The sequence below is a fragment of the Molothrus ater genome, chromosome 2 (genome assembly GCF_012460135.2).
Source record: "Molothrus ater isolate BHLD 08-10-18 breed brown headed cowbird chromosome 2, BPBGC_Mater_1.1, whole genome shotgun sequence".
In the NCBI taxonomy this organism is placed as follows: domain Eukaryota; kingdom Metazoa; phylum Chordata; class Aves; order Passeriformes; family Icteridae; genus Molothrus; species Molothrus ater.
Window position 1 is genome coordinate 7969298 of NC_050479.2, and position 26122 is coordinate 7995419.

At 36.9% G+C, this 26122-nt stretch overlaps 1 protein-coding gene across 3 annotated transcripts in view; it reads right to left on the reverse strand.

The window, feature by feature from the left end:
• USP9X (ubiquitin specific peptidase 9 X-linked) overlaps window positions 1–26122 on the reverse strand; it is a 96745-nt gene that overhangs the window by 30406 nt on the left and 40217 nt on the right. For 2 of the 3 annotated variants that reach the window (XM_036386677.2, XM_036386669.2), the window contains exons 11-24: window positions 25882–25986; window positions 24207–24413; window positions 23240–23376; window positions 18029–18162; window positions 13690–13777; window positions 11789–12131; window positions 10278–10373; window positions 8477–8688; window positions 6695–6935; window positions 6337–6486; window positions 6113–6233; window positions 5518–5648; window positions 4981–5259; window positions 1706–1831 (exon numbers count right to left, since the gene is read on the reverse strand). In XM_036386677.2, coding sequence (XP_036242570.1) covers window positions 1706–1831; window positions 4981–5259; window positions 5518–5648; window positions 6113–6233; window positions 6337–6486; window positions 6695–6935; window positions 8477–8688; window positions 10278–10373; window positions 11789–12131; window positions 13690–13777; window positions 18029–18162; window positions 23240–23376; window positions 24207–24413; window positions 25882–25986 — 2370 coding nt within the window. The remainder of the gene's footprint in view (window positions 1–1705; window positions 1832–4980; window positions 5260–5517; window positions 5649–6112; window positions 6234–6336; window positions 6487–6694; window positions 6936–8476; window positions 8689–10277; window positions 10374–11788; window positions 12132–13689; window positions 13778–18028; window positions 18163–23239; window positions 23377–24206; window positions 24414–25881; window positions 25987–26122) is intronic. The other variant, XM_036386686.2, reaches the window with a different exon arrangement.

Consider the following 26122-nt stretch of genomic DNA (forward strand, 5'->3'; position numbering starts at 1 on the left):
ACACCAAACATTCATCTGGAAGGCAGCCAGCCTCTTAAGCAATATAAAAAGTTGAACTTATTTTAGGGTTTCTCCCCATGCTATGCTAGCTGATAGCCAGCTTGAACACACTGATGTTATCAAGTATGTGATCATTATATAAAGGAATTGCTTCACGTTCAAGACACAGAGGGTTGAACATGAATAAGGACACAGCTCATGTACTAAATGAATGCAGAGTCACTCTTCAGTACTTTGTGCATGGTCTGAGTTAACATCCACTAGTTTCTACTGATATACACACATGACAAAACATACTCCAAGTGCTATTATTTAGGGTTCACATCAACTTTCAAAAAAACTACTAAACTTATCTGCAGTCTATACTCAAAACAGAATTGTCCAAAGAATAGGTGATCTCTAAAAGCAGAAGGCAGACAGATGGATTTCAAGTTTCATTTTTCTAATGCTCAGACAATAAAAAGGGGACTCTTAAGAAGCTGAGCTAAGTAGGTATCTGCATCAGGAAACCTGAACAATGTGCCTTCTTGAACTGATATGGACATTAACAATATTTCCAAGAAAAATAAAAGGTATTTTATATTTGTCACAAGTAAAGAAATCTTACAGCAACAGTGACACAAGAAAAACAAAAGGGTTTTTTTATCTCATTGTAGTTTCAAAGTCTTTAAGCATCAACTTTTAAAAAAAAGGTGAAATATTCCTCTCTATGCTAAAGCCTTCTCTCTGGCCTATGGAAACCATGTCAGATTTTTTTTTAAATTGTGAGATCCATTGTAAAGAGTCTTTGACCATCAAAACATGAAAAGGCAAAAAAAACTTTCGAAGGCAAACTACAATACCCATGAAATTTAGATCTACAGCAGTATTCATAATTTCAGAAAATTACAGACAAATCTTCCACAGCAATACTGTTAAACACATGCAGATTTTGTTTGCTTGATGTGTTTGGTGAAAGAAAAATTACTTATTTATTAGCAGGCCTCTAGGAAAGACAAAGGCAGAATTAAAAAACCTTTCCTCACATCTCAGCTCAAAAGATACTTCTTCTATAGAAGAAATTTGATTAAATCAGAGTTGAATTGGTTGATTTTACACCTATGGATGCAAAACCACCACTGATGGAAGGCAGATGGCTCAGTCTTACAGCATGTTGTGCTTTCTTTAGACACTGCCCTTTGTTCTCAAGGGATAGTGAACTTGTCAACACCAAGATGAGAATACATAATATCTTCTATCTAGATATCTCAGAAATGTTTTGGAGATGGTTTTGCAGACATGCTGTACAGTACAGAAACACAGTATTTATGGCTCCCACCCTGGAAACCAAGGGATCCAGATGCAGGTGGAAGAGGAAGGTAAAGCAGTTTTAGCTCCTGCTGAACTCACTGAATTCACTGACACATTCTCTAACAAGACTCCTGATTCCAGATCCAAATGGGCTTTGGCCACATCATACACATAAGACAACTATGTTTGCAAAGCCCATTGTTTAGCCTTACTGAGTTTTTCATTTGTGTCATTAAAGCATCTTCAATATATAAAGATACACTGGCAATGATTTGAGATTTTTCTCTTTCATCTGATCATTACCTAAAACATTTTAAAAGGAAAATCTGTGTCTTACAAGGCAACAAATTTAAGGATTAAGAAAATAGAAAAGATGCTATAAGGAAAAAGGTGATACAGAAAGGAATTCACCAACCTCATCAGATATTTGTTGTGCAAGACGTATTGCTACATTTCTCAGCATGCATTCTGAAGTTGGATTAGGAATGTTTTGTAGGGCATTTTGTAGCACCACTGCCTGGTCATGCGTAGCCTGGTTTATCTGGAAGAAAGTATTTCTCATACTTACTTTTACATGGGAAAAAAAAAAGCAAAAAAGATATGAAGATCTAAAGTTACTTGGAAAGGTTTGATAGAAGTAGATAAGATCTTGGAAGGAAAACTTAGTGCAAAGGCCAACATAAATAAATCTCCTCATTTTCAAACAGATACCATCACACCTGAAGACACTATGCTGCAGTGGACGATCACAGAGCACAAGTAGTTGAAAGGCATTGCTCAAAACTTAATAGGTTTGGGGGCTTGTTTATTGATCAGATTACTTCAAGCTGACAGAATTTTTTTCTGTTACAATGCCTCCTTCCCTTTCAGTAGATGTGGGAAAGAAAGGGTTTGGTCAAACATGGGGGCTCCCTCTGGATTAGATAAGAGTGTTCAGACAGAATATGGCTGCAGTTTTTATTATACTGAATTACATTTTAAACATTAAAGTTACTCTTGAAGAATTCTGTTCTAAATGATCCCTCCTGGTTTTTTATAATATTTTCAAAATAGAAACAGCAAGACAAGTTTTTATCTTTTTTTTTTGTACTGGTTTGAGCATAGATCCCTCTCTCCTTAGTCTGCCAGAGCTCCATAGTTTTGACAAAACCTGAAATGGTTCTTTCCTTCTCACAGACAAACAAAAGACGGTGTGCTGTGGTTACAAATTAAAACGGAAGAGTTTCTTCATTTTCCTGTACCAGGTCATTCAAAAAGCCCATCTCAAATGCTGCTCAAAAGACACACTGTGAGGCTGCTGGGAAGGTCTGGGGTTGGTCACATCCCTTGCTTTGTCAGCTTCACTAAGACACGTGATTCAGAGAGCAAAGTTACAAAGCCTCCACTGAAGACTAACAGAGCTTCCATAGTCAATCAGTTATTGGAAATGATCAACAGCAGTATGTATGGGGTAAATCAGTTCTGTGTACCAGAACATTGTATTTAACATTATTAATTCAACCTTCTATGAAAACAAGGAAGAAGCTATTTTAAAGGTACTAGTGAGAGCAACAGACCAATAACTGAAAACTATAGATACATAACCTTGGTTGCCTACTTCTCCTAAACAGTGATGGAAAGCCAAGACAGAAATTATGCTTTGGTACTTATGCTTAAGGTAAGAGAATTAAAAAATTTTAACAAATCCCACCTGCCTCCCAAGGGAATAAAAAATACTAAAAGTCCCTCAAAGAGGATGATGGTGACAGCAAGAATAACAGTGTTTTTTCCAACAAATCTGTTATTATTAAATCAGATGTTTGCAACTCCAAATAGTGAAAGTCAGCAACTGTAGACAAATGTTACTACCTCCTAAGAAGTCAGCCTGTTTCAAACAATACTTCAAGACTCAAGTGATGCAATGTGTGTTCCAAACTGCCCTTCAAATAACTGTTGTAAGAAAACTGGGCAGTAAAATCTACTAATTTTAAATAGATGAAAGACAGGGTGGCAAACATGTCTGCATTAATATATTCCTATTATACTCTAACATGAGACATAAAAAGGGATCTTCACTTCTTTGTAATCATAAGAGTTTTGATTTACTTGAAAAATAATTAATTATGTATCTTCTAACGGATGCAGCTAACCAGAACAGGTACTTAATGTTTGAGATTTAAGGGGAATGTACTTCTCCAATTCAGAGATGGATCTCAGTCAGTATTTTGGAATTAAGTGCTCTGAAGTGGGGCTCTCTGTGTATTCTTGAGGACAGGTTATAGATCAAGAAACTATTTAAGATGGAACCTCACAAATGGGGAATTCCCATTTATCACAGAACACGCCTATTTGGAAGGGCCCCACAAGGATCACCAAGTCCAACTCCTGGCCCTGCACAGCACCATCCCCAGAGTCACACCATGTGCCTGAGAGCATTGTCCAAACACTTCTCAAGCTCTGCCAGGTTTGGTGCTGTGACCACTGCCCTGGGGAGCCTGTTCCAGTGCTCAATCACATTCTGGGGGAAGAACCTTTCCCTCATATCCAACCTAAACCTCCCCTGACACAACTTCAGGCCATTCCCTTGGGTCCTGTGAGCACAGAGCAGAGATCAGTGCCTGCCCTATCTCTGCCCCTCATGAGGAAGCTGTAACTGCAGTGAGGTCTCCCCTCAGTCTCCTCCAGGCTGAACAGACCAGGTGTCCTCAGCTGCTCCTCACACAGCTTCCCCTCAAGGCCCTCCACACCATGCCTGTGGCCCTCCTTTGGAATGCTCTCCAAGAGTTTTGCACCTTTCTTATATCATGGTGCCCAAAACTGCCCCCAGTGCTCGAGGTGAGGCTGCTGCAGCCCCGAGCAGAGCAGGACAATCCCCTCCCTTGCCCAGCTGGTGATGCTGTGCCTGATGTCCCTCAGGACACAGATGTCCCTCCTGGCTGCCAGGGCACTGCTGGCTCATTGAACTGGCCATCAAGCAGGACACCCAGGTCCCTTTCTGTGTCACTGTTTTCCAGCATCTCATTCCTCAGTGTGTCCATACATCCAAGGTTGCCCCACCCCAGGTGCAGAATCTGGCATCAGCCCTGGTTGAACTCTCTATGGTTGGTGATTGCCCAGTCCTCTCATTTGTTGAGACCTCTGCAAGGCCTCCCTGCCCTCCAGGGCATCAACAGCTCCTCTCAGTTTTGTATTATCTGCAAACTTGCTCAGTATCCCTTCCAGTCCTGCATCCAGGTCATTTATGAAGATGTTGAAGAGCACAGGGCTGAGGATGGAGCCCTGCAGAGCCCCACCTGTGACAGGTCACCCCTCTGTCACTATCTCCTACAACCCTTTGTGCCCAACCTGTGAGCCAGCTGTTCACACATCACATGATGTATTAATCCTGCTGTGTGCTGGACATTTTGTCCAGAAGGATGAATAGAGTTAAAAATGAGAAGTTGACTATACTGACAATCATGCAAACCATTGAAAATGATATACAGAGCAAGTGCATCTCATACCTAATTTTTTACAGTCACCAAGAAATAGGATTTGTTTAGTAAGTTGATCTCTTTTTTAGAATTGCAATTGTTATCTGAAAGTACCGTGAGCCCTCGATGTGCAATGCACTCAAAGAACAGATTGTCAGTGAAGAGTAAGGAGATGCTGCTGCACACATGATAAAACACAGAGCACATTGCTATTTGCAGCAAGGAAGGTTTATATTACCGGTGAAATTGTACTCGTGCCTTCCACAACTGGCTGACAAGCTTCTGCCACAGCTCGAACATGGCCATATCCAATTGCTGTTAGCAATAATTTGGCTATTTTTAGAGCATTAAGGTAGGCACCCCTTCGAGTTTCCATATCTGCATTTGGCAGGAAGTTATTTCTGGTCAGCATGCTCAGCACAAGAGGCAAACCACCACTTTTCAGGAAGTTGTACTGGAAGTCACTGGCATCTTCTCCCAGAGGTGCACTGGCAGGCATTAACAAGGCATAAACTACCTGTAGAAGAAAATACAGAGTTAACTAATGGAAATGCACCAGCTTGGATACAGATGATTGAACATAAGAATTTGTAGCAATACTACATAAGCAATGCTTTGACAGCCCTAGCCATACACGTTTATGCCAGTAAATTGTTCAGTATTTTCAATTGTTAATTTCAAACCAGAATTTGGTGTTAGGCTTCCATAATGTTACAGACAGGACTGCCGCAGAGAGAACTGACAATTTTTAAAGAACAGGCAAAGCATCACTAACCTCTGTTAGGTACAGCACTTGTGAGGCAGAAGGACCAAAGAACAGAGAATCAAGGGATGGACTAAGGCTGCTTTCCCCAAGCTTTGCATGATCTAAACAAATTGCTCTTAGCTTCTCGACCGTAGTGTTATCTGCAATAAAAACACAACTTATAAGCATTTTGCAGCAAAAGTACTCCACAACAAGCCAGTACTATTTACAATTATAAATCTGAAAAATTTTAAGTGTCTCAGAACAGTGGCAAAAACTGACAAAATCAGACTACAGACTGTTCTCCAATGACTATTACAGTCAAAAGTAATCCTATTAAAACAGTGCTACAAAACCACCTTAAAATACAATGCTCCCCATTTTGACTGCACTGTGGCATTAACCCCAGTACCAACTGCAAACTATGCAACTTCATATAGCAGAAAAGAAATAACTACTTGGGAAATCTTTTACAGTCCTAATTAGGATAACAGTAATGAATTACAGTCCCAATAAATTACCAGAAAGTTGAAAATACTCCCCTATCTTCACTTTTATGTATCAGATGAGAAATTATTATACAGCATCTTGCAAGATTTAAAAAAAGGATAAAGTTAAGTTTTACCTGGTGGCATGAGTTTCATAAGAACACGAGCTCCATCTCTAAGAGGTGGCATATTTAGACTACTGCCCAAGTCTGCAACTTGCCAAAGAAAAGAGATGTATCGAGGATGCAGTGACATGATCTTAAAATAAGCAAATTAAAAAAATATATAAATAAAATTTGTTAGCCAAAGACAAAGTGTAAGAAAAACCATGTTTGAACTGTTAATTTCAGAAAATGCTTACCACTCCAGGCAAACAGCTTTCAACTTCTGGATTTGGACCATCACTGTAGTGATTGCCGTGGTTGCCCGGAGAACCAGTTGAAGAGTCAGAAGAACTATCTGGACTTGACGGCATATTAGAATTTATCTGTGTAAGCTTAGCTGTAATTAGCTGAAAAACACAATCATAGTTTAAATACTCTCCAAAAATTAAGATTCTTTAACAAATAAGCATCTGATAAAATGTTAATGGCATAATGTAAGAAGAAGAATGGAATTACTCAACAAAAATAAATGATGCCATACACGATATTTTTCAAGCATTTACAAAAGGGAAGGGACATCTGAATTGATGTAAATACCCAGCCTGCAACACTAACCGTTTTATCCTTGAGATTCAGCTGCCCAATTAATTTTCTGTCATCTGCAGGATCTACCAGCTCACCCCCAATGAACAGCTCTACTTTTGTGTGTGCACTGTTGGCTTTAATGCGATTGAGGATGCAGCGCCGCACTTGGCCAATCGTGTCGTTCGTGTGAGACCAAATATCCAAATCTTCCACCTGCCGGCCTTGGTTTGGAAAACGAACCACAAGTGTGATATGTTTACCACGGAAAGCTCTGAAAATAAATAGAAAAGCAAAAGTTATTTTTGCCCTCATGAAATAAATTCTTTTCCTTCCTGCATTTTTTGCAGCAGGTATTTCAACATCAAATCTTTACGTGGTATTTTCCAGTCTAAGATTTAGTGAAAGCCCCAGCAACTATGGCAACAACATACACAGAATCTTTTAAGAACCCACACTCAGTACAAATGCATTAATCATATGGTCAAATTTACAGTCAGGTTAGGAACACTGAGAGAAACTTTAGAAGTCTCTTATAAAGTTTTAGATCTCTTCTCTGTCTTGTAAACTTCCTGATCAAAATGTGCAAACCAAGCTTAATCAGACTGGCAATGATGTTTTGCTCTTTCAGCAAAGCAACTCAAGCTTTAAATACACCAAGATCGGAAAAATCCATCAGGTTTCCAATGCCTTAATACCTTCTGTCAAAATCAGCCTTAATGCCTTCTGTCAAAAGCTGTTGTAAGTTTTATGCTAGAATTCCAGTTTTTAAAATCAAAATCTTTTAAAGAAAGTTTGAAGTGGTCAAAAAAAGGAAGAAAAGGTTTCACATTAGCAGTGATCACACTCCCCACAATGGCAGAGAGCTCATTAGGAAAGATGTGCCCAGATAAGCCCAACAAACTAATCCCATGTAACAAAAGGCAAAGACTCCTCATAAAGCTCCTTGCTAACAAGGCCTGTGAAAGATTAGTCTAATCAAATCAGCAGCCCATAAAAAAAAGATGTACCCACAATCAAAAAGAAAACTTTGTTAGGGCTCATCAATCAATCAATCAGTACATGCAGTAAAAAAGCTGTAGCAACACTGCAAATTACTCACACACCATGAAGAAATAGCAATTGCTTCAATTTTTTTGACAAAAAGGTCATTTAAAGTAAGTGGATGAAAAACCTCCACCATGTTTAAAAATATGTTAGCTGCATCATAAATCCATAGAGACACCAAGGATTTAAGCTAAGTTTTCACTCAAGGACGAGTATAAGAAGAGTGAAGGTGTACAGAAAATAAATATACTTCAAAGTACTGGTTATCTTCTTCCCCTCCTTGTGAGTAGCTTACAGAATATTTCACTTAGAGATAATTAAAAATTTAATCTTTCAAAGTAAGATTGAGATCTCTACAAACAATTCTGGAAGGTGAATATATACATTTACAACATGTTTTTGTATAATAAGACTATGAGAAACAAAAAAGTTTTGCCAATGCTAATGTAAAGAACAGTACTGCTTTTAAGTAATTATCTGAAATAAAGAATTATATTCAAAACAATTGAGCCTCAAGGTACGTTGTGCTTGTTACAGAAGAAACCACCAAGTTTATTTTTAGGCCTGCTGCCCCTTTCATATACACTTGTATTTGCCTGATCTTGCAAAAAAAAAAAAAAAAAAATTAAATAGAGTTTCATGTATTAGCAAAGAAAAGGGAATTCTGAAACACCCAAATAGAAACCATTTAAAATGTAAAAATGCCAAGGATAATAGTACTGAAATTTAACAGAAATCAAAATCATGATACTGCTTTTTCACACATACCTTGACATAGGTAGAATAGTTCTCTCTTCGTGGTAATCACTGTCACATTCATTTATATACTCCCTTAAAACAGTCAACACTCTCACCATCCTTATTGCTTCTTGTCTTGCACAGTTGATGCTGTCTTTATCTCCATCCAACACACATAATGTATCATAGGAGGCTTTCAGACGATCAAAACAGGACTGAATGAAGTCTTCATGAATCACTACCTAATTACATTAAGAAATTGGAGTAATTACAAGACATATTAGAATCCATCTTTTCAGAAGGATGACCAAATGATGGAGAAAAAAAAATCCCCAAACCAAAACAGGTAAGTTACTCAATAAACCTGTTTTATTCCAGCAACTCCCATCAACAGATAGCTCTAATTTAGTGTGCACTTCAATAATCTCACATCAGCAGCAGCTGTAACCGTACTGTATGTAAATAGAAAAAGTGAAAATCTGGACAGAGAACACTGAGTTGGACTTTCACTTTCTCCTTTTCTCAGACTATGTTAAAGAATTCTTGTGTGCATATAAATCCAGCACTTCTGGAAGTGTCAGAGCTAAGCATGTGCAGATGGACACATCAATGCATGCTTAGTAAGCCCAGACCTACAGCAAGACAGAAGCCTCCAGCCATCTGCCACTGCACGAAAATACAGCTTGAATGGCTGTGAATTCACCACCTAGAGCAGCTGTGCTGGACTTGGCAGACTGGCAGCTCTGAAGATTATGAAAGTGTTTTTGAAGACAAGTAGAATATTAGTTTTTAGAAATATACCTGGCAAGTTATCAACTGGAGATTGTCCAAAGGACAATATTCCTCCACTAAAGTTGTGCACTCACATAATTACAGAATGGTTTGGGTTGGAAGGGGCCTTGATTATTTTTATGGCCTCTTCTTGACTCTCACCAGCAGATCCATGTCCTTCCCATGTTAGGGGCCTCAGAGCTGGATGCAGCACTGCAGGTGGGGTCTCACCAGAGCAGACAAGAAGGACAGAACCCCCCTGCCTGGACCTGCTGCCCACGCTGCTGGTGATGGAGCCCAGAACACTGGTGGCTTCCTGGGCTGCCAGTGCATGTTAGGGCTTCTTATCAAGCAACATCCCCAAGTCTTTCTCTGCAGGGCTGCTCTTGGTCTGTTTATCCAACAGCCTGTATTTGTGCCTGGGATTGCCCCAACCCAGCTGCAGAACCTTGCACTTGACTTTGTTGAACTTCACAAGGTTCTCAAGGGTCCACTACTCAAGCCTGTCAAGGACCCTGTGGATGAAATCCCTTTCCCTTACAGAAACCCAGCATCTCTTCTCTGTCCACTGAATCATCTCCTGGCAAATATTAATGCAGGGAGATAATATCTGATTTGCTAGACCTCAGCTTGACCATTACATGGAAATTCAATGACCTTTTGTAAGGGGCATGCCAGAAAAAAGAGATTACAGTAGCTTGTGACAACACCCAACAGACCCAGCCCCTGAAGCTACTCGTATGAGTAAGTGCCACAATTTGCAGTGCAACAAAAGGCTTTCCTCTTATGACATTAACTGTTTTCTTAGTAATAAGAGCAAATACAGAGATGAACCTAGTGGGAAAAATTAATGAGAGTTCAGTCTGCAAATATGAGAAAAAACTTTAGTTCTGCATCTGCCCAGAATTTGATGGTAGGACTCACCCGCCAAAACACAGAAACTATTTCCTGTTTTCAAATCTTTCAACTACAAAAATATCACCAAACTGATGTTTAAGACTATCATTTAAAGACTATTTTCATTTTTATTCTGTTCAGTCTTCTTGTTGCTTTTTCTTACCTGATTAACTTGTAACCTTGGGCCAAGATTAGTATAGATCTCTTTAAGAAGGTCTATTGCTCGGTTTGCAATGTCATCATTTCCCTGAATCACAACCTAACACAATTGGAAAAAAAGCATTTACATCTCTTAAAACTTGCTGGTGTAAAAATGCAAACAAAAACTACTACATAAGAATCTCAACACAACAGTATGTCTAATTATCTTATGAGGTGAAAGCGATTAAAATGCTTAGTTAGAAAATACAATCAATAAAACTTACACTCAAGATGGTTATATGAGGAAAAAATAATAATTAGTTTTGAAGTTCAGAGTTGGCAAAAAAGGATTATGTTGTATAAACAGAGTAAAAGCAGTGTTTATATGTTCATGTTCACATAACATTCCAAATTTTCTCTTGTTTCAGAGAATAAGAAAACTTCAGATGCTTCAACAATCTCCATCACGAGACAGAATTTTCAAGTATTTAAATGGCTCTGAATGGGTGGAAAGGGGACAAGCAAATGAATTCTGCTTCTAACCTGATAATCTAAATTTTAATTACTAGTCACCAGGTCTGACAGCAGGTTTATAGACAACCCCTGCAGGGTATGCAGCTCAAGCCTCCTGAGTTTTGCTGATCAGAGTAAGTTGATTCCCAAAACCAAAACATGCTAACATTCTGTGGGGTCTCTGTTCACAAACATGATGTGAACTTATTTGTATAAAAATTGGGATCTATTTTGGTTTTAACTATTATCACCTGGATTAAAATACCCCACCCTTCAAGAAGCCACAACCAAAATTACTGAAGACTGCTGCTGTACACATTTTACAAACACAGCCATGATAATTATGTCAGAGTGCACCACTGTGGGCTCTAATGCAGCTCTTGAGAACAAGAAATACTCTGAAAAAATTAGGTTACAGTTCAAATACTGATGGTTTTCACCAACAGATTCGGCAAGCTTCAGGAAGCTTCAACCTTTCTATTGAAAAGGAAGATTCTATATATAGAGAATAGGTGGTTATATGGAATCTGTAGATCCTAGAAAACCACCATGTTTAGCCAAAATGTTGTGATTATAAGAGAAACAATCAGACCAGCGATCGCTTGGTCTGATCTAGAATCACTCCAGTTTACCACACTAGAAGGAATGCCATGGAATAGCTCATGAAGTGCAAGAAACAAAGCTTAACTGTAATGTGCATGTGAAAAAACCAGAAATCTGCAGATAATTCATCTGGAAGGATCTTTTCTTCTCCAATGGTATTGGGAAATTTTTAATTTCATGTGCATACATAAATATACTTATGTTTCAAATAACTTTCCATTTAACATCAGTTTGCAAAGTTACCAACTTGCATACTTGCTGGGAAGACAGTGGAGTCAAAAGCCATGTATTTAGTTGGAAAAAGCAGATTTTTGTAATTTCAGTCCATTACTAATAAACTACACATTCCTAAAAGCCTAAAGAGACTGAGAAAGTCTTAGCAGTTAACCTTTCAGATGCTTCCTTCAATTAACTCACCCTCCAAAGGTAGTCTAATCCTATTAATTCCAGGTCATCCATCATATAGGCTCGTCTCTTTGCTACAAGCTTTCCTTCTCGACAGTTCACAGCTTTGAAGAAACGTTCAAAACATTTCATTCCATTTTCTGTTAATAGGGAAGGATCCAGCTGAAGCACATTATTTTCAAAGAAGTCCTTATTAATGTCAGGGTCTAAGTCTGGTTCATCCCCCATTAGTTTGGAATACCATTTAAAACAGGCTTCGCGATCACAAAGATAAACCGCATTTTCTGCTAAACACTTCCATATTTGCTTCGCCTGAGGGGCACAGAGCCACAGCTGACCATCCTTCAATAAAAATCTTGAGCAAAACAAAGAGACAATTAACAGCACTGTCTAATACACATCCAGAGTTACAATTCAGTAAAAAGTACAGGCACAAAGTTGGATATGCACATTATACATGTATATATCACAAGTATGAGAATTTCATTTACATCATCAATCCACTCATAATCAGCCCCATGATATCTTAGTAAGTTTGAACGAATCAAGACCAATCAAATCCAAATACACAAAAAAACCAAGCATTGTTTACATTTTATATACAAAGAAATGCACACTTCCTAACGTACACTATTTAGTTTAGAAGTCAGGTCACAACATATGAGACAAAATTAATTCAGTGATTCACTATGTTCTAAGACTTGATTTAGCAAAACTGCAAAAAAGGTAACAGTAGCATGGAGCAGAGCCAGAAGCAGAAATCAATGAACTGGAAATTTTCCCTTTTATTTAAGCAAGTTTTTAATTTGTGTTCAGTTCTTATGAAACAATTATTAAGAACTTTAAATCTGAGAGCTAACACTAAGGATGCTTCAGGAGGAACAAATGATAATCAAAGTTCTTTAGATTAACTTTTATTATTAATTTTTTTTAATGTAGAAGAAATCAGGGACTGAGTTATGGCACTGCTTTTCAAAAATTACTACATACATATTCTACATTTGACATCCATGGAACTTCATAAATTTCTGTACATTAACAAATAGCGAACTTAAATCTAAGGAAGTTACAGTTTGGAACATGCAGGAGTGATACATTAAGTGTGCTATCCATGTGCTATTGTATAATTTCATTAAACAGTTAACACTTCAGTTCAGTTAATGAAAATTCTCAATAAAGTTTTAAAACATAAAAGAAAATCTCCTTTATAAAACAAGGAAAAAATAATTCAAACATAACAGTTCAAGTATTTTTACTCATTTAAAACAAGGTTAAAACCAAGTAGGAAAAAGCTGAGAGAGACTCAGTCTAAAAAGCATCCGCATTCTGCAGCTCTACGATGAGCAGAGATCTTTTGTTTTCTTATTTTACTCCAACAGGAGCTGGCCAAAATCATCCAAATAATTTTTTTATTGTGCTTTCTTTCTGGGCCTCAGTTGCTGCCAACACATCATCACTGACTGAGGAAAGTATGTGTCAGTTTATCATCATGGATTTAATTCTGGTGTGATACAAGTAAGGACACAGGGCCACATCCCTACTTGGAATACTTTATATTTTAACCTAAGTCACCCCAATAGGAATGTAACTGTATCCACCACACACTTTATTTAAATCAGTAAGGTTCTGCACACAGGCAGGAAAAAATACAAATCTTAGTGCAGAATAAGAGCCTTGGATTCCAAATAGTCTAATAAACTTTATTTGAATATTCCAACAGCAGCATAAAAGCCCTCCAGGAAAAAATCCAAACCAAACCAAAAACATTCGATGTATTTTTGCATCTGAGTTTTGAAAGAAGTTAACAAAACAAATTAAAGCTATAGAATAGAGAGAAATGCAAAGTGTTTTTCTTCAAAAAGCATTCAAAATATTCTTAAAGAAGTTAAAGAAATGTTCAAGGTAAAGCTCACCGTAAGAAGTTCAGTCGCTCCTGTACCTCCTGCACGTGACTGTAGCGGCTTCCTGGTCTCACGGTCTGAGGATCATACTCACCATGCTCTGCAAATAAAACATTTTATTAGACAACACACTCAGAAAAGTGATGCTGGCTCCAGAAGAGAGGGTGTGTTTGAAGACTTGTTACTCTGAATATAATCCAAGCCCGGTACATTTTCAGTGAGGCGTATGAAAAGAGTTTTTCAGCAGTCAGCCACCAGTTAATGCTTCTTCCTATTCTAAACACAGGCAAGGACTCCTGAGGTCTATAACCAAATCAACAATTATGTGCTCATTGTTCAGAATAATGAAAGTGCTCAGAACAATTAACAACTTGCACTGTACTTATTCAAATAAATGTTCTCTATTTTCAAGTAGTCAGCTTGAAGTCAAAAGTCAGTTGAAAATAGAAGTATACCAAGCATATAACTCAATTATCCAGTGCTTTTTTTCTGAGGATGCTTTAGTTTTGTTACACAGCATCTTTTCTAAAATTTCATTTTTCTGTTTTTTAGGCTGTTTCTGCTCCACAGGAAATCATGACTCCATTTCTTTACCACCTTTATACATAGCTATGCACACAACATCACTCAGAGGAAGAAAGTATAAGACAACTTTATTTACTGCAAGTTTCCAAACATAAACCCCAAATGCTTGTAATCCTGACAAGCTCGAAACACAAGGCATCTTTCGAAAGTAAAGCATGAAGTAAAAATTTTAGCTGCATTTTGTCAAAGTTCATCATAATATTCTCCTAACAAACAGCAATTTTGTTCACAGGAACATGGTTTTGGTGTGGTTTTGTTTGGTGGTTGACTGTTGTTTAGATTTTTTTAAATTAAAGAGATACAATCTAGATCTGCACTTACATTACCTTCATCTGTACTAGCAGTACTTCATCATGACACATTCATTATGACAACTCCATTATAAACTAATTAATGCTTTATTTTTTATTTGCAATGATGTACAGATTGCCTTTAACTAAGGTGACCCAGCCAGGATAGACCCTCTCATGACAACATTAAGACTAACACTAAAATTTATCTTCAGAGCTGAAAATCACTATCTCTTATTACATCAGGCAGGGGCAAAAATAAGCACATCAGTGCTTCAAAATAAAGAGAAAAATAACTGTCATAAATATTCTTCTCTATATCCAAGTATAAAAGGTACACTACCTTAAATACTGAGTGACAGGGGAAACAGAAGACCAGTAGTTAACTAATGTCTGCAAAACTGAAGACATTATGTTCATCAGAAACTCTTAAAAATTAAATCATGGCTTCCATGAAATGCTCTTAAATGAGCAACTAGCAAAAGGAGAAATGTGGGGAAAAAATCTGAAGAAATAATATAAAAGTATGTAAATAAAAATGATTTAAGAATTAGTAAAATATGCTGTGTCTCCAGAAGAAAAAAAATCAGGGTAGATAAGCATATTGCAGAGAAATTAAAACAGATTACTTGAAGTGTTGGGTGTTGAGGGTGGGTTTTTTGTTTGATTTTGATTAGTTGAGGGGGAGGTGGTGGTGTTTGTTTATTTTCACTGTGGGAACTACCTGGGCTTTTTCCTCCTGACTAAAGTTTAATTCACAGACACAACATCAATGGTGGCAATGACAGGAGAACTCAAATCCAGCCAGCTGCAGACAGGAAGTGTGGATGGACTTCAGAATTCTGAAAAACTCTGAACTACAAAAAAATTCTACTTCCCTAAATATTTTCTGTATCACATTCTTTATACATCTCTCAGATTAGTTTTCTACTCTGCACATCCCACAGCAAGTCAAAGTGCAATCTCCTAACACACTGGAGCAGAAAACAACTGAAAATTTAAGAATAATTAGTGATAAACACACACAGAAGATCATATGGCACAGTTTCTACAAAAACATTTCATTAACACTTTGGATTTTTTATTACTGCAGAAAAAGAGAGATAAAGGAGAATTGAAATTTTCAAAAGATCTTGATAAATCTTTGAAAAGATGAAACTGTGACCTCCTTCAGGACTACAAAATCCACGAGCAGTTGTCTCATCTCATGGAAGACTTTGCAGAGCTGAAGGAAAGGATGAATTCAAGAGAAGGGAAAACCACAGAGCATGGAAAAAATTCAGAAATATAGATTAGGCTTCCCTTTAACCCCAAAAGGGCAAACATACTAAAGGGGAGTATGCCAGAAAACACTATGCATTAGTGAATAACAGAAGACTAGAAACACTGTTTTCCAAACACAGCTAGGGAAGACTTCAAGGAAAACAAACATATGGCAAATTCAAAATTAATTTTAAAATATCCAAATTACCTAGTAATTGCAGTGTTACGTGCCAAGAATATCTGTCAACAACTGGATTTTTTACTTCTATGGCATTTGTTTGACCTGTGCTGTTTGTATCTTTGCCTTGAATTTCCCCCCTCTGTCTCATTCGCCTTCTTCAGCCAAGCTTAATTCTACAGCTTCCAGTTCTTTCTGATTTCACATGCATAATCTTCTTTCTTCCCCTTTCATTTATTCCCTTTCATTTATATAGCCCCCTGACATATTTTCTTCCCCTCCATGAAGGCATGGAAGACAAATATCACAGTATTCTATGTTCTGCTCTATTTAGTATATAAAACTGAAAATTAAAAGAGTTTCTGCACAGGAGCTGTGGATTACAGTCTGAGCACAGTATCTGGAACATGAGGAAGATCTCCTGGTTGCCCTTAATAATGTAATAAAGTACCTAATAAAAAATCCCACACTATTATTCTTCTGCTTTTGTACTCTGATACAAATGAGAAGTTCTGCAGCAGCTTCATCTCAAGAAAGAGCATTTTAATTGCTTTGTAATTAGATTAAATTTAAACCCTTTACACACTTGTAATTCCTATTGCATTGAAGATGTTTGTATCACTGCTTAACTGAGTCACTACAGCTGGGGAGGGGCAGGGCAATGTGGGTTTTTGGGAAAGGAAAAGAATCATGCAAATCATCAGCCTAATTCTTCTGCCCTCAACAATTTGATATGTAAACAATATTTTCAACAATGACCTTTTGGCTTGAGAATTAAAAAATAAGATAAATTAAAAATAGTTCCTACACTAATACTGGAAACAGACCAAATAATTTAGTATTATTTTAACATTATTAGTTTAGGTATTTAAATTAGGATAAACCCCTCCATGTATTCCTGAATAGAGAAATACAGTTGCAGTATGTAGATTTAACTGAATGTTATTCTCACAGGCCTACATCTTGCTGAAGTGACCCATCTTCACAGAGCACCATTATTTACACAAGTCCCCAAGTATGTATTTTGGATATCTCTTATATGAAATATATATATATATAGATATATATACACACATACATACATACATACATACATACTTTTTTTTTTTTAAATATTCCAAAACACATGAATTCCAAAAAGGCCACTTTCCTGTGCACTGGTAGCTACAAGCTCTCCAATGTGCAAATATCCTGTCCTCCCTGAATGACCTACATTGAATCCCTGCAGAACATACTGTGTTATTTCTGAGATGCAACAGAAAGGCTGCCAGGCTGTTATGAGGCCAGGGTAGAACAGTCCTTGGTTCCAGTCAGTAAAGCCAGTGGTAGGGAAGGAGGAGTGTAAATCTCCTCCTTTCACTTCTGTTGGCATAATTTTATATTTCAAGATCTGTGGTTCAGTGTACCAAGTTTCCTGGCCCACCATTCTTCTTCATTTCCATGCTTCTACCTCAGTAGCTAAAAGTTAATCCAGAGTAAGAGGGTAAATTCATCAGCAAAGAGCTGGATTTAGCCTAAAATACAAAAATCCTAACACAATGTGCTGCCCAAGTGCTGCTAACAACAAACACAGTAAGAGAGCCTAAACAGACGGAGTTACAAGGGAAAAATAAATGGTATCCTTGTGGTTTGAAGTCCTTCTCCCTGACAAATTCTAAATACTGGCTGCAAAGTGAGGTGATTAAAAAACTTGTCAAAGGAGCCTTCAAAATTCAAAACTACAAGTTTACTACTAGAACCTTCCACCAAAAAACTAACCTAAGTAGGGCAGGCAAGATGATTTTTATCAATCTACACATAAACAATGGCTGCCACTTTCTCATATTCTGCTGTTAAACACCCATTTTCAATGATAAAAAAGGAAAAAATTAGTATTTTAAGCTTTTCTTACCCAGTCACCACAAAGGCTATTAACCCTACAGATGCTTGAAAATTAAACAAATAAAATAAACTTAATAGTTATTTTATTATGGGAATTTACTTTTAACTCCATTTTCAGCTGGAGTTCTCCTATGCTTTTGATGTTAAAACTCACCTTTAGCATACTGTCTCATGCTTTCCATATAGGCAGAGAGGTTTTCTGCAACCAGTGTAACGAGGGCGTGATTGTGCTGAAGTTGATTGATCAAGTCATGCCGGTAAAACACGTGGGGACTTCGCTGAGTTTGACTGAAATTAAAACACAAGTGTGTTAGAGGAAGAGAAGCTTTGCACCAAATAGTTCAGAAATCAATTTAAGAGACACATCTTTGATGCAAGATCCAAATTTTCCTACAATATCTCAAACAGAACACAGATTAAGTTTCTGACAATATTTTTCTATCTTCTGACATATCAACAGTTCTTAGGAGTTACTAAAGAAGGTAATTTATGAGGACTTTATGGTTACAAAATGTATGGAAAACATCAAAGCAATGGGAGCAGCTCGGTGGAGGGAGAATATCTGCAGCAAGACAGAAGATAAATAAACACCTGCCCAAAATGCACAGCAGACCTTCAACTACAGTATAACTACAATATGCATAACCCTGGTTTCTCCCAGAGTCATCTGACATTCTTTTCTATATTTAACATTAAAGCACAAGTAAAACTCATTATGTACACTAGCCAATAACCAAACCAATTATTTCAAGACTTAAAAAACCCCTAAAAATAGTATTGATTTTTTCCTAACAATAACTATGTGGGAAAATGTTGGTACAAGCAAAAAAACCTGTTACACAGAGCATATAACCTAAAAGCCCCTAGAAAAATTCAAGAAAGGAAATGTCCCAAATAAATAATTAGATTGTTATTTAAGTGTATTATCAAGACCTGACCAAAAATGCTTCTCTTAAACAACACTAGAAATATTCAGATGACAGAAGCAAACTACAGAGCTTGTGTCCAAGACCCACATGCCATGAACACTATCAAATTCTAGAGCCTGAGGATTCATCACCTCTGCAGAACACTCTCCAAGTGTCTCAACTGCTGCAGCTGTAGATCAGAGCACTGATCTTGACTGCATAAACCAGAACTGCTCTTCCATGGTAAAGAGAGAAAAAAAGAAAATAAGTGGGGGAAGAGCAGCATTTCTCACAGCCACTCAGCTGATCCCATAGCCTGCCCTAAAGAAACAAAGATCTGATTTCCAACTGTTCTCCTTTCTTTCAACACTTAAACGAGTAGACCTCAGAATTAGCTGAGTGGATTACAGGTAGGAATTCCCATCCTTCCTGGGAAAGGGGGTGTCCATACTGCATAGCCTACAGCACTCCACAGTACATCCACACCTTCAGAGAACAGGGGGGAAGGCAAGGAATCCCAGTTCCAGCATCAGCTGACTGTGATCTTTGCTGCTGATAACCACATTTCACTGCAGATGTAACTGCACAGATAAATTGATTCACTGGCCAAAGATCAATGTCCATCTGGGTTTAAAAGACAGAAGCTACCAACACCCTGCCAGTAATTTTATCTGCAACCAACAGACTTTGGGCTGCTAAGCACTGTGGTTTTCAGAAGATTAAATTTCATAACATGCAGAATTTTCTAAAATAGTTTGAAAAACACTCAAATACCCAGACATTTCTCAGACAGAAAACAAAATGGATGGAAGCATGAAAAAAGAAAACATACAGGACTTCATAGATTCAAAACATTCTCTGTTTTCACTTTAAGAAACTTTCTAATTATGTTTCATTCCATCTCCACCAACCTCCTTACTGAGAATAAAGCAGCAGCAAATCCAGCAAAAGACTGGATTTCTATTTTAGTGGTTACCCAAGTTTTACCTCTAGACAGAGAACTGCATTCACAAAGGTTACAGAAAATAAGAACACTGATTATTTGGGAAATACATATGATCAAACAACTAAAGGAACAAACAGAACCAAGATGGGGTGTGTCGTGGAATCAAAGATATTAAAGTGTGTATTTATATTCATAATATTATGCATTTGTGTCAATCTCACAAAGTACAGCAAAACCAAAGCTTTATCAGCAGAAGACTACAATGTTCTGTGTGAGGTGTTTTTTATTTCTCTCCTTTCTCAGCCACATGCACAAAGAGTACATTTGCAAATATCCATCTTGGTTAGCAATGACTTTGAAAAGCTGAATAATTGAAATAACTAGAGTTATGAGCTGTGAGTTTTAACAGTGATCGTGAACAACACTTCCAATATTATTTTGATCCATTGCTAGGATGGACTCAAAGGCAAAATGATTGTCTTTATGCACAGGAAAAAAAGCTGATTTAACAAGAGCTTCTAGAATGTTTTCTAGTATTAAGACAAAGTCTACATGCAATTAAAATTTTCCTTATGCATCTAAGGTTAGACTAATATGACATTGTCCCTGGGACACAATCATTTAACCTTTCATATTATGACACATTGGTAACTAGACACACATTAATGTGCATTAACTGAGGAGTTTAAAAAATTGAAGTCAACAGTAAAACTCATATTTTCATTGTGTTATACTAAATGGATACCAAAAGCCAATGTATAAAAAGAAAAAATAACATTTTGAAAGGGATTACAAAGTATTTTGGATTATGAAAAAGGACATAGCTAGAATGCTTATTTGTTAAAAAAATACTGGCAAACTGGCAAAGGCAAAATTCCAAACAACTTAATTTAAATGGATTAAAAAGAATTATTTATCTGCACATATAACTCACCCAATATAATACTACATATGTAACTCAGCTTTTGAAGATGACAGTTATGCCAACTGAACAAATGCTATGTACCACTAAAAGAGTGCAGATTATTCAGATGAAAAATCCAAATTGCAGCAACCAATCCCCACAAATTCCTTTATGTAGGCTAAAAAGTGACTTGAAGCATCATTGGTGCCCTAAAGCACTATGAAACCACTGAACTCTCAGTGTTCAGTTAATTCTCCTGGGCAAGTAATTTAACAGACTGGTCTTCTACTGCTCAGGTAGACACAGGTCAAACTTAAGCATTTGATAGTGGTCTACAGGAGGTTCTACCACCCAACACAGAGAGAATTATGAGGATTATCTGTAAACTAAAGGTCAATATTATGAGTAATAAAGGTGACTCTTCCTAAGTATTAATAAGCATCTTTGCACCCATAAGAGTCCTTGTACTTACATAAATATTATTTTCTGTTGCAATTCTGGTTAAGCTGAACTTCCTGACACATGTAGCATTTCTTTGTGATCAGGGAGCTAAATTTTGCCACAGCAATTGTATAACCAATTCATCACTTTGTTCAACTGCATGAATAACTAGCAACAATTAAAACCTCCCCCTCAAAAGAATTTCTACAGTGCCAATGGCATAAGATAATTTATACAGATTTTTGCCAAGAATCAGCAGCACTTCCTGATCTGGACTGAACTTTCCATTGCCAGTGCCAGTCAGCTGACCCACCTCAAAAGTGTAGCATAAAGAATATGTGCTCTGTGACATGTTTTTGAGGCAGTTGTCACAAATACCTGTTTGGACTTATTTTCACTCCAAATTCTAGAAGGATGTTAAAGTTTTAAGTCAAGTAAGGGAAGCTGATAGGAAGAGGTATTGTATGCATGCATTTCAGTTTCCAAACTGTATCAATATTAAGAGTTATGAGAAAATTCAGAGGACTGGAAAGTCACTGATTATTTCAAAACTATGTTTTCACTCAGCACACTTCCCAGTCACCTGGGCAGTAATACCACCTGACTAAACTCCCTCAACAGTATCTTGCTAACAAAGGGTTTTTAAGTTCCTTGATTAAAACTTTCAATTACAAGTTCACTTTCCTGCCATATTTGTTTTCAAATTCAGTCTAAAAATAAGGTGCTATTACATAGTGCAATGCAGATTGCCCTGAAATCTGAGGAAAATATGGTCAGATTGAAAAAAAAAAAAGAGGAGAGACATTCAAACTATTTAACTGTACACAGACCATACAGGAAACCTACATTTCCACAATCAAAAGAAGTTCAGTTCCTCCCAAGATTACTTTGGAGCAGAAACCTAAATCAATGTCTTGAATGCTTGAAGTGCTTCAGTAATTAATTACTTAAAGCAAAGTATCTTTGTTAAGGCACTGTGCTAAAAGCATTCAACTTGAATAACCAGGTAGCTTGGTTTGCCTGGATCTTACAGCATGAAAAAGGTTAAGGATTCCACAACACAGAAAACAGACTTTTCTGCTAATTGACAGGTAACTTTGTGACTTTTTGGGATAAACTTCAAGCAATCATTAATGAAAAACTGCAAGGAATTAAAATATACTGAAAATTTGAGAAGTATGCTGCAAACCAAATAAATAAAGAAAACTCCAGAAGCCAGGAATGCAACATTATCACAGCTCCTGAAAATGCTATCAGTAAGAAGATAGTGTTGTGCAAACTGCAGCTTATTTTCTTCAACTTTCCCTGATTTGATCCTTCTTGTGAGCTGACTGTAACAGCAACAGTGACTTGAATACTTTATCTGATTACAAGAATTAAAACAAAGCAACTGTGCAGCACTGATAAGCCAACAATGTTTTCAGGAGTATGTAAAAATTCTGATGTGGATACGAATACTCTTAGGGGCTCAGTCTTTTTTACTGAGAAGACATTAAAAATAATTAAAATAATCATGTATACTTTAAAAGTCCAAACTGATAATGGCTTCTCATTATTTCTTCCTTTTGGAAACAAACATCAAATGAACCCCCAACAAAACAAACAAACAAAAACCCCCACCCCAATAAAACAAATTCCACACATTTCTAATCTATTCCATTCAGGAGAGAAAATCAGTAGAGAATTTCACCCAGACCAGAAAGCTACCTTTGATTTTAAGCATATGAACTAGATGACATGCAAGAATTTATCATTAAAGAACAAGGATGGGTGGCTGTGTTTGTGTATGTATGTGTGTGCATACAGCCACAGGGGCACGTAAAACATATTTATGCTTTGTAAGCTAATTCCATTGTTAGGCAGGAAACTCCATGAATAACTGAAAAATAAATCCAGATTTTCCACTAGAATACCATAAAAATTATTAAAAACATGCATGAAAAAGAAGTTAATGCTCTCTTACTAAACTCAGGTGTCTGACTTTTTATACACACTGTGTGTATAAAGTGTCTGACACTATTTATACACACTAGAATAAACTCAAGGCCATCTTCCAGCACAGGTTCTGGTTTTACCTAGACTTTCCAGATCTCTTGCAAAAAAAAAATTAAATTCCAACCCATCCAACTTTCAACAGACAAAATTTTATCTGAATTCCATTCTTACCTCAAGTTCTGTGGTGCTTCACCAAACAAACTGCAAATTTCTCTAATTTGTTTCAGTGCAGGAATGACCCATTTGTCATTTGTACGAAGCTCTTCTATAAAACGATCTATCCACTGGATCTTTTGTGTATCTCGATCCTTAAAGAACAGCAGTTTATAATCAAAATCAAGCATATTGCAGAACTATCCTAATTCCCTTCTTGTGTCCAAAATGGAGCACTCAAAGTCAAACAAATACTGAATCACCTGAGTTTTGAAGCATAAAAGCATAACAGAAGTGTCTGAGCAGCACTACGTGCTGGCAGAAGCTACCAGTGTGTTACAAACTCCCTGCACTCAAGCACTGCTTATTTAACAAGTGTTTAAATACCTTTCTTCTTCCATTTATTTCTACTCACTGTCATAAAATATCGAGAAACAATGAGAAAATGTTTCTTAACAAGATGGATAATGGATTCATTTCAACCCATAATTAATTACTACTCTGACAGACTTTCACAGAAGTTTGGGTAGGGAAGGAGAGTGTATAATAGTATGAAAAGGATCTTGCTAGGTCCTTTCTAATATACAGGACAGATAAGGACTTACTGGCACAAAAAAAAAGGCAACAAAACCCACTGAAAAAAATTAGCATGAAGTTTGGGAAAAAGCAAAGGGGGTGGGGAGGGGGGTTGCTTTTCCTTGCTCCCTAGGTAGGGTTCTTTTCCAATTCTTCCAGTGTGCTAATTACAGTACATCACCAACTACAACAAGACAGGCAAACTGATGTACTACACTCTCTCTCCTCCCATTAAAGCACCAATGGTGTTGATTAAAATATGTCCTGTAACATTTTAGAAGTACTAGGACGTTGATAGAACCATCCAAATTTATGTAAGTAACACTTTTGTGAAATTACCAAATAGCTTGAAATTTTTGTGGGGAATGGAAGGAAACTCAGAGACCTGATTTCATACTGGTTTACTCACCTGTGAACAGCTGTAATCTAAGATTTTTATATGGGCACTAAGAGCCTGGTCCATGATATCAACTGGCACATCATCACTGTGAGCCAAATTCCACAAAAGGTTCAGCACTTTGTGTGCCATCACACCATCCTTGTCATCCTCTGCAAGGCGACGAATTAACTCCAGCAGTTTCTCACGCTGTTTCTTGCTTGCATTCGTCCAACTTGCCTAAGAGAGTATTTAAAAAAAATTATAAAAGTCTTTTTTTAAAAATTCCACACATAACCCGCACTGTTAACAAACAATGCAACAATAAAGTGATGCAACTACATAAAAAACTTTCCCATTAATTCCTGTCATTAATAATATATAGCAAATTAGAGCAATACATAAGCCAAACACAACTGAAGAGCTCTTCTCTTCAGTATTGTATTTACAACTACAGCATATTCATCTTGAAACTCAAAAAAAGATGGCTCTTTATTCAAAGATCACAGATGTGTTTTAAAAGTTAACATTACCATTGACAATTGCACCCACAGAGTGGGCTCAGCTGTTTCTTTTAAATGCTTTCACGAAACTCCAGTGCTTACACTTAAAAGATCTCTTAAATAACTTATAATCACTACATAAGTAAAACTTTAGTATCATTCATGCCTCTGAATCAGAGTGAAACACATGGCCCCAGCATTCCATTAACCTTCTCCTGAATAAGTTTTCAATATGCCATCACTTCATATCCATCTCAAGGTCAGACACAACAGTTTACACACAGCAGTTCTGAGCACTGGGTTAAGTATCTGAACTACAGAACATTAGACCCACATTCACCAAACTACAGGACCACAACAAACAAAGTACAAATTGCATGTAAGCCAAAATATGACTATAATGCATTTATCTAAAAAGAGAAAGCAGAGTCTACAAAGCTGGCTTGCATTTTCAAGCAGTACAGCAGATCATGTCCTGAAAGTGAAACAGTAAAACAAGCCAGAGAGCACCACTACTGGAAGCTGCAAATAAAAGCCAGTGAATAACATAAACTTTCAGAAACAAGTTGTTTTGTCATTTCAAACAAATCACTGTGTGTTTATAAACATTCAACTTTATCTTCCTGAGACTGTTTCATTTTGTATGTAAGCTAAACAGAGAAAAGTTATTACATGATAAAGAGGAAGTTGGGGGAGCAGGGAACGGAAGTCCTTGATCTCCTCTACTTAAAGATCAAAAGTAGCACTGCCCAGTAAACCTGACAAAACCTACTCTAATGCCAGGAAAAAAACCATAATTTACTAAATCACCAACACTTCTTAATTTGGAACAAATGCAAAAAAGTATCTAAGACAAATAACTTATTTTATTTGGAAAATTCTATATTCCTAGGATTGCTAAATGTAGCTTTAATACTACAGGCTTCACAGACCTGCATTATCCTGAAGAGTTCAAACCAGAAAACAAAACTGTCTACTAAACAAAAATAAGAGGCCTTTGTTTTAGACAGGAAGTAAACAGAAAATCTCACAAGGAGTGCTCATTATAGAATTAAATATTACAGACTGTTGCTACACATTAAGAAGTCTTTTAACACAGAGAAACTGAGCAAATCTAAAAGGAGATAGAAAGACAGTAAAAAAGCCACGAATTTACACACAGTCTCACAACCCGTTTCCTGAATACAGTCAAAACACAAAATTACCTTAAAACAATCAAACAGGTGATCAAGCTGTTCAGGAGAGAAATCCCAAGCTAATTTTGCAAGTAGATCATGTACATTTTTTACAATGGCTTCATGTTTTCCTGCCTGTCAGGAAGAAAAAAAAAGAATCCACCAACAATTCATAATAAGTCAAGCAGCAAGACATTCTACAGAATTTTTATAAGGAAGACTATTAGAGGTGGCCAGCAAGAAAAGCTGATGCTATGGGAACAGCACAGCA